At 40.3% G+C, this 9584-nt stretch overlaps 1 protein-coding gene across 1 annotated transcript; it reads right to left on the bottom strand.

The window, feature by feature from the left end:
* Positions 1-2903: 2903 nt before the first annotated feature.
* Positions 2904-9222, bottom strand: LOC111658912 (kinocilin-like). The gene is made up of 5 exons (XM_023411620.2): positions 8521-9222; positions 6285-6353; positions 6026-6097; positions 4494-4587; positions 2904-3172 (listed from the first exon to the last, which is right to left on the bottom strand). The coding sequence occupies exons 1-5, from the start codon at positions 8666-8668 to the stop codon at positions 3097-3099; spliced, it is 459 nt and encodes a 152-aa protein (XP_023267388.1). The 5' UTR covers positions 8669-9222; the 3' UTR covers positions 2904-3096.
* Positions 9223-9584: the final 362 nt, after the last annotated feature.

The following is a 9584-nucleotide window of genomic DNA, read 5'->3' as shown; positions in this document are numbered from 1 at the left end:
TAAGTTCTAGTAACAGCCAATACATCAATATAAACCGCAATTGTATTAAATACTTTGGTTGATGTGGTTCCCTTGGACAGTGTACGCAGAGTGAGAATCAGTGTCTGGGTTTTGACTTTGCGGTAGCTACATGGCGCCCGTAAATCGAACCAAATAAGGAACGTGGCCAGAAATCATGCTCACTCCAAAAGCTGGAGCCTCCAAGCCATACGGAGATAGGAGAGATTCACTGATCCCAGAAATCCCCCGTGGCATGCAGCCTGGCCTGCTCTCATCCAGCCACTGTGGCCACTGGATCAGGGCCCATCAGTGGCTGATCAGTCTCACAGAACACAGAACTGTTCCACACTCTCGGGGGGGGGGGGGATGTTGGATGTGCGTGAGTGTGCTGGCTTAAAGTGCTCTCTGCAGGTTTATTGCTGACTTTGCTGATGCATGATCAGGGATTCACTCACTGACTATTCCTTCATACCAGCGCTCATCCAAGTCAGAGTAGAGCCACATTAAATAGAATGATTAACTATTCTTTTCTTTGCTATCGTTCTACCAACCTAGGCGTCCATATTGAATTCTTGGTCACTGCTAAACAAAAGACAGCATGGGCCAAAGTGTCTCTCAACAGTGATTCAACAGACGCTTGATCAGGTCAGCATATGAGGCCGCAGTGAAGAAAGTTGCTGGCAGAGGGGATTTCTCAGAAAATATCCCCTTCACTGGTTAGCAAGCCACAAATCCCTGCTTCGGCCAAAGGACTTTGCTGAATGTGCAAGAAAAAATAGGGGGTAGCAGATGAGAAAAGTGGAAGAAAATAGTGAGCTGCCATACAAATTAAATGCAGATTGTGTATGTATGATTTTTATGTCACAAATGAAAAAAAAAAAAAGGGAAAAGATGAAAAATGGAGAGAAATAAACATCATCGGGCTGGCTGAGCCTCTTGTTTCATTTGGCGAATTGAGACTCAGCACCATTACAGTCATTAACCAGGAATCCAGAGTTAGGGAAAAGAAAACCAGGTCTTTCCTTCCTCTTTTTCTTCCTCCTTTCATCCCTTTCACTCAGTTTCTCTCACCTTCTACATCAATACTTTTCTCTTTTTCTATTTCTCATCGTCTCCTTTCCCTGTCGTCTTATTCTCTTGTTTGTTCCCAGCAGCATCGTCTGTTCTCCTGAGGGATATTTTCAAGGCAGTTCTAATTCACTTACAAGCCCTTAAGGACCCCAGCATGCTGCAGAAAGGAGGTATTTCACCCTGTTTTGGGGTTAGAATAAATTCTACTGTTGGTATGAGCTTGAGATTTTTAAGTGCACCACTTTGAAAAAGCACTTGATAATTTTGGGTTATGGTTTAGGAAGCACTCTGGCAGCCAGTGCTGTAATACGAAGAATAATATAACAAAAACCTGATCTGCAATGCTGCGGGAAAGGAAGTGTTTTGGGCTCTGGTCACGTTATTAGTGTTATTCTTCATGAAATGGGTTCCTTTCTGGTGGGAATGAGGAGCCTCAGACTGAGCCCACGTCGGTCTGTGGCCTCCAGCTTTTACTGTTCAGTAAACAGAGCAGGGGAGAAGATGGTCTACGCCACACATGTAGAGAACCCAAGAAACTTCAGCATTTGAATCAAAAACGTCTGTTCAGGAAAGCACTCGAAGCCCGGTGCCAGCTTTACCACACAGGATACAGCAGCTAGAAGTTAGGAGGGAGGAGAGGCGAGGAGCAGTGGGTTGGGTGTATGGGTGGGGTGCAGTTGAGAAGTGGGTTAAGGCTGGAAAACTGATCTTCTTTTGTGCCCCCTGGATTCACACAAAAACAGCACGAGGGTGCAAATTGGAATAAGATTTTATATTTTACACTTTGTTTCATGCATTCCTTTTTTTTCCTATAGAAAAATAATGATAACAGTAATTGCTGTCACTGGATTGACAGATGGAGTGAGATACAGAGAGACAAAGATAGAAGGAGACGGAGATAGTCATGCATGACCTGTATTATCCCTGATCACAACACTGGAACCAGGTTGTTGTTGCTATGGAAATTACCATCACAAACCACACACTGAGGCTCACTCTCATTCGCAGGGAAAGACATATTTATTATCCTTTTAAGATAACACCCCATGTGGCTCTTCCAAAGTACACTTCTTGCTGTGATTTTTCCACTGCATTAACCTGTGTGTGTGTGTGTGTGTGTGTGTGTGTGTGTGTGTGTGTGTGTGTGTGTGTGTGTGTGTGTGTGTGTGTGGACAGCACTAGAGGTTACTGAATGATTTTGGTGAACTGAACCTTTAAATGTTCCAAGTACTGCTTTCAAGGTGAGGTCCAGGGTGCTTTTGACCAGTGCATGCTGGGATAGATTAGTGTGTATGGCTGGGTGCTTAAAGAATTGTAAAATTGTACATACCTTCTGGTTTTCATGCAGGTGATTTTTGTAAAAATATATACTCACGTGTCTCAATTGTCAACCACTTCAACCCATTCTGGATGTTGTTCAATCAAACATTCAGTGTGTGTCCCTCCAGGGTTTAACTTGCAGAAACAGAGGGATTGTGGCAAGGCATTGTGATTTGAGGCCTGACAATCAAACTGCTGGTTGTCATCAAAGCACTGCAGACTCCTTGGGCTCCTGTTGCTGAGACCCATCAACACGGCCCGGCATTATTCAGCCTCACAGCATGTCACACTTTTTGTCAGAGCACAGCAGCCATTCTGCCAGTGCTGTCCTGAATATCAATGTATTAAGTTTGTGCAGTTCACTGTGTGCACGGAACGAATGTAGCTACTTGTGTTTGTGTGTGTGAGTGTGTGTGTGTGTGTGTGTGTGTGTGTGTGTGTGTCTGTGTCTGTGTCTGTGTCTGTGTGTATCTGTACATGTGCATTGGTTTGCTCATGACAAACAATCACAATTTAATTTTCGAATATGTTTATGAGTCCACATAGGTACAATATCATGAGCTGATCTCAACAAACAGGACAGCTGATACAACAATCCAACAGGAAAACAATTAATTAGAAAGATTTAAATCAACATTTTGTCTCACATTTGAAAGAAACCTAATGGAGAAGATTAGCAGGGAAGTTGAATAATATGTGATGACATCAAGGCAGGTCTTGATCAGAAGGTGACTGCTTTTGTTTCCGTCTAGATAAGATGTCTGGCATCTCTGAAGACGTCCTGAAACAGACCAAAGCATGAGTCATATAAATAATATACTTCCTTCCATTCGAGACAATTTATATTTCTTTATTCCCCCTAAGTAATCCAAAATTTGATGCAGAGTAAAAATTTAATTAACTCTGAATCAATCATCTTACAGAGCTATAAAATGACTGAACTACCGTAAACAGCATATCTGGCAAGTCTGGATAATTTAAGCTTTAGACAGGCTTTACTGTCTAAAGCCTGACCTATACTAAAATGCAATAAATCTCAGTTGCTATTTTCAAGTATATTCAGGTTTTAAACGCTAGAAATCAGTAATAGGCACTGTCTAGAACATTTTACATTTATTCCACAAATGTAATGATTTGGATTATTCCCCATGATTATAAAGATATAAATAAGAAAATATATTTTTCTTTCGTTTAAAACATTAAGCATTAAAAAAGATTTTCTTACAACAAATGTCACTCAAACGTTTGTGAAAAGTCTTAGTTTTAAGTCCAGTGTATATATGTATGTATGTTTGGTGTCATACCAGTCAACACATGGCGTGCCTGGCTGATGAATGATCTAATCTGACATGACTGAAATCTGTCCAGTATCTGGGTTACTATAGCAACAGCATGCAAAGTGATTGAGTATGAAAAGAAGGTGATACCTTGTAATGATCACTTTTGAAAGTCCGTCTTTTTTCCTCTAAATGGCTTGGACAGGCAACAAAAAAACACGTGCTCTTATGTAAGGTGTTTTGTTGGCTATTCTACTGACAATTTTGCTATGATAAAAAAAAATGTCTCTAACTTTCAACAATAAAAAGTGAACTATATACTTGTCCTCATATCAGCTATAAAATAAGAGTGCAGCAGATACAGAAATGCTGAGATCAGATTGGAAAGAAAATTATTTTTTTCATTACAGTGAAATGTAATGAAAGTAAATGTAACATACCCTTTATATTAAGTGATAAATCATTTCATCCATGAATCAGTGTAACAGCTTAATCTTGTCAAAGTAAAGTGCATTTTTGGCACATCATCATATTTTATGATCGCATTCACTTTTATAATGTGGCATAGACTGTGGTTAATGAACATACTACATACATACATATGATCCTTAATGTTAGAAAAAGACTGTGGTTGTGACTTCAAATGGGATGTGAAGACAACACTTTGGTGCCAGCTGTGTTGTATTACGAACAATCTCCCCATCCTGCTCACCTTTAAATTTTCTGGACTATATGTATCTCTCACTACTTCTTACTCTTGTATGTAAATCACTAATTCACAACCTAATAAGAACATGATTTGCAAGAGTGGTTTCAATCTCATACCCCTCATCTGGGTTGGTCTCAGCCATGGGTCCGCCCTCCACAAAAGTTCCCATTCGACTTTTAGAGCATTCCAGATTTTGTTGACTTTGAGTCCCTGCAAGACCACAAGAGAACAGATAAACACACAGCAACAGTTGGTATAACATTGCATGGTTCATCAGTCTGTGGAAATCTGAGAGCTGTATCACACTATGACGGCTGGCAGTAGAGGCAAAAAGTCTCAAGGAAAAAGGGCACACACATTCTTGGCTTGTCCATTATCTAGAGCTGATTACAAGCTGTATAAACATTTTCAAAATTTACAGTTTTCCACAACTTCTCATGCGTTTTTCAACCCCTTCTACTCATTCATACTTTCAGCTAAAGATTCCATTCAAAATTCAAAATGCTCAGAAACTGTCCTTCATCCAATTAGAGCGCGGCTACAAACAAACCAATCAGAACGAGGCTACAAACCAACCAATCAGAATAAGGCTACAAATCCTTTTCCCCTTTTTTTCCCATCTCTTCATACTTCTTCAACTGCTTCTTCATACAAATTCAAGGCACCAATGCAGTTTAGCTTCAGCTTGTGCAGAAACCAGCAATCCCACCGCAATTTCTTCTATCCTCCCAGTGAATTCTAACAGGAATTTTAAAGTAACTATTTGTAAGTTTTGCTTTTGCTACATAGCCAACGTCAGCATTAACAGCCTTTTACTTACTGCCAAGAGCTTCAGCCATTGTTGCATTTACTATACAAGAGGTTAGAATAAGCCCTCTGACCAGCACGACCTCTTCAGGGCAGCCTGGATACTACAGTGATTCAGTATCGCAGAGTGACGAGATGGGCCGACTGGGCCCGAGTTAGCTGGTTAGGATGCTAACATCAGAAGAAGTGATAGAAATAGAAGCAAAACAAGAGTTCACATTTGCGTCACTTTCAACCACTGGAGACACGATTGAGGAAAAGAATGAAGTTTGTTGCAGAACTTTCTTTGTTTCTTCAGCTGTCAATGCTAAGGTTGGCTATGCAGCAATAGAAAAGTTTACAAATAGCTACTTTAACAAGGAGATTTGAGTTTATAATATTGGTAGTTATTATTTTTTTTTAAACCATGTACACCTACAAATGACCTCTATATTACTATTATAGATAAAGAATGATTGACTTTCAGTTTTTTATTTGAATATGCATATTCATTTATCTTAATTTATCTGCCTACTTTTCCTTTTCAGGAAAGCCGATATATTCCTTTGAAACTTTTTTACTACTTTTTCTTACAATTCAACTGCACCCCATGACATATTAAGGAGATGTATGATGCTCTGCAGTAACCACCTAGACACAACATCTCTCTCACTGCTCTTAACTATTAGCTCTCCTGTGTAGAAACAAGTGTCATATTTGTTATCAACGAATATTGGACACAGACTCAATGGTTCAGTGTCAAGTACCTGAACCCCAATCCCTTTGAATGTTATGTGGTAGCATAGTATTGATTAGTGGCTTTTTGGTTTAGGGAAAGGCTGGCACAGACGCTCACACTCACCTTCTCGTCTTAGCATTTCAATTGGTTGTTCAGGAGCGGGATTGGCAGCCGTTGGGTGCACTCTGAAGTTTCCTGAGAATTTAAGATATATTCTGAGCCAAAATGTTTCATTGACAGAACAATTATTCTTAATTAATGTATTGAACAAATTCAGGCTGCCATTTTTACCATGGCTCATGTGACTGAGCAATAAGATGTTTATGTTGTAAGTCTTTAAACTGAATTTTCAAATAATGAATAAGGATATCAAACAACTTACCAAAGGATGGAAGAATATGGTTGATGTTCAGCCAGGCTTTTATGAAGGGGTAGATCGATATGAGCAGGCCTTGAAAGCAGAATCCATGATCAATTTGAAAAATGATAAAGTAATACTGGTTTTATTATAGTGCCCTCATCATTATCGGTGAAATAAATGCTTAGTAGTGTGTCACAATCTTCAATTCCAAAGAACTAATAATCGATCAAATTTATTTTTGGCACTATAATAAACTGAAAATAAACCAGGAGTGGAAGAAAATATTGTGTACTGCATGCTGTGAGGAAAATCTCATTATTAGGGGATATCAAATGTCACTGTAATATAAAAGCATATATCTAGTCAGTTGCAGATTCTAAGTTCAAGTGTTTGAAATACAAAATCTGACTGCTATCAATGCCTTTGAGCCACACCAGGGGGTGAAAAAAAAACCCTTTTTCATATGAATCCCCATACTTGTAGACATCACAACCAACAATAAGATTGCTTGATGAAACGTCTATTCCCAAACTGTAACTGTCTTGACGTAGCCTTCAGATTAGTTTTAGTGTACCAGATACAGTGTGAGATGTTTCTTTCTGTTCAACTCCAATATCTTAACCGCAGGGCTTGTGTGCCTCTCAGTGGCACTCTTCTCCAATTCAACACAGTTATTGATTTCCCTTATAAGCCAGAAGAGCTGGCATTAAACCCTGGCAGGTCCTGAGGGTGGCTGTGATGCATGTCTGTGCCTAAAATGTCATGAAACTGCAGAAGGAGTGAAAAGAATCTGTCGAGAACACTCTGTTCATACTCATTAGTCAGCCTATGTGTTGGAGGAGGCATCATGGCACATAAGCCCCAAAACACATAATTAGATGCTACTTAGCTGCACAAGAGCTGCCAGAGTCAACGTCTCTGTCAAACTGCTGTGCATGGTTTTGATTTGCCAAAGTCTTGTGCACACTAGAAAGATAAATTAATTATTGAATGCTGATCAAATCATCAGTGAGAATATTTCACATTAATTATGCATGTTGATGTTGTCTTCCTCAGATCAAAAGCCCTGTCCTTTGCTCTTTCTCTCCAGGAAAGCTCCTGAAGGCACTCCTTTATCTTGGCAGTGCAAGTCCCCTGACTATCAGTTGGTTCCAGTTACACTGTTGTATCAGATGATGGCATGGTGTGTTTTTCACGAACAGTGGATGGAAAATGTCACAGACCACAGATCTTTGTTTCTGACATTTTTTTCAAACAAAATATTAATCAGTTTGCATGTTGGACGAGTGTGTCCTCCTTTAACCAGACAGCACTTTAGGATTTTTTTTAACGTTTGTGTGTTATTGGCACATCTTCACTCCCTCATTGTACGGGGTCCTACAGATCCTGGTGCTATATATGTGTATATAATAATAATAATAATTGCAAAATCAATCATTTTTTTCTTCAAATATACAGTTTTCTTCTGACCTTATTAAAGTCAAAATATAGAAAAGTATTTCACTAGTCAAATTCTCTTTTGCCACTTACAAATTTGATAAAGGTGACAAAATAAGGAAATAAACATGAAGCCTTGTAATCAAACAAATGAGAAAATATGTCATGCTTTGTGTGTTATATGGGCTTTGCTTGAAAATAATCTATTCCTTTTGTTGTCCAAAATCTCATTCACAAAGAAATGGACAATATGTTGTCCTACATTGTGACATAACTTAATTTTTGGGGGCAGTTATTACCCAAAGAGATGTAACTCCCTGTTTGACCTCTTATGAACAAGATGTATTCAAATTTACTAAGGGGGTATTTCTGTGTAAAAAGTACAGTCAACACCAATCACAGGTATTGAGCATATGTAAATACACTGCATTTAACCGTGATTCACAGCTTGGGTCTCTGAGACTTCAAACAAAAGTAATCTGACAGTTTCTGTAGCAGCCTCCTGAAACATGTCATCAGCTCAGAATCTTGTATATATGCAATTCTCATAAAACTTGTGAAAGTCACTGAGGGAGGGATAAGACAATGCTGGTATGTTTTCTAAGCTGTTAGAGAGGACCCAGGGTCTCCAGGGCTCCAGTCAGAACATCATGGTTAATCCACTAACACACAATCAAATATTCCATCAATATTCAGTTAAAAACACTACAAGAGTAAAAAAGTAAAAAGCAAGAACATCAGCAACTTTAGCAATGTAATAATCTTTAGACGAATGGTCAGTCTTTTCCATAAAAATTGTTTTACACAGACACACACTCACCGAGGCCCCCTGCTCCCAGGAAGATACCTCCTACAGCATCAGCATCACACTCCCTGGACACCCCAATGATGATGCAGCCCGCCACAATGCTGAGCAGGGCCGAGCCCACACATAGCCCATGGTACTCCCCGACACTGATGGGGTTCATTCAGCAGGTCAAGACCCCCCACCTGCCCCACACACACAAACACACACAGACACACACACACACACACACACTCACACAGTGACCAGTCCTGACACTATACTCTGTTCGACTTGGGCCCTCACTGCCACCGACAAATACTGCCATCTACATGAGCCTCGCCCCTCCCTTGTTTTAGTCTGTCTGACACAGAAACACTTTCTCTGGCTGAGCCTCCATCTCTATTCTCTGCTCAAGACGTCTCATGCATCTTTAAAGATGGAGCTCTGGTTCCCATTGCCACCGAAAATTAGAAAGCTTGGGGCGCTGACTCTTATGACAACGATACGCATGCTACAAATCTGATCACAGCCCTCTTCCTACCAGCACTGGCATCCAGTATCAGTGAGTGTCAAGAGTGCAATTTACAAAATATTGAACACTAAAACCATTAACAGCTGTGCTGCTGCCGCTGTCTTGGACACGTGTGGTGCATCAGAGACTTGAAAGTAAGACACAGTAATATGACTACAAGGGCAGAGCAGCAGAGAGACAAAAAGGAGAAGTGTGTGTGTGTGTGTGTGTGTGTGTGTGTGTGTGTGTGTGTGTGTGCGTGCGTTGATTCGCGCTGGCCCTTGTGTGCGTGGGCTGCTTGTTTGGATTGGCTCCCCATAAGGACAGTGTGAATTTACATGTTTGTTTTTTTGAGTCCTGCCATACTCACCGCTCTGTCCACCATGCATGTCTGTGTGTGTGTGTGTGTGTGTGTGTGTGTGTGTGTGTGTGTGTGTGTGTGTGTGTGTGTGTCCGAGGCTGACCCTACAGATTATCTCATCTTCTGACAGAAAGGCTCTTCTCTTCCTCCCATAACTTTCCTCTTAATTCATAATTCTTTAAAGCAGCTGGCTTCAGACAGGGAGAGCTGAGTTCCTGGCCTACT

Source organism: Seriola lalandi, unplaced genomic scaffold (assembly GCF_002814215.2).
Source record: "Seriola lalandi dorsalis isolate HSWRI2012SDOR001 ecotype SW California unplaced genomic scaffold, Sedor1 jcf7180002054470, whole genome shotgun sequence".
Lineage (NCBI taxonomy): Eukaryota > Metazoa > Chordata > Actinopteri > Carangiformes > Carangidae > Seriola > Seriola lalandi.
The sequence above is the reverse complement of the archived record's forward strand: the minus strand, read 5'-3'. Positions and strand labels throughout refer to the sequence as shown.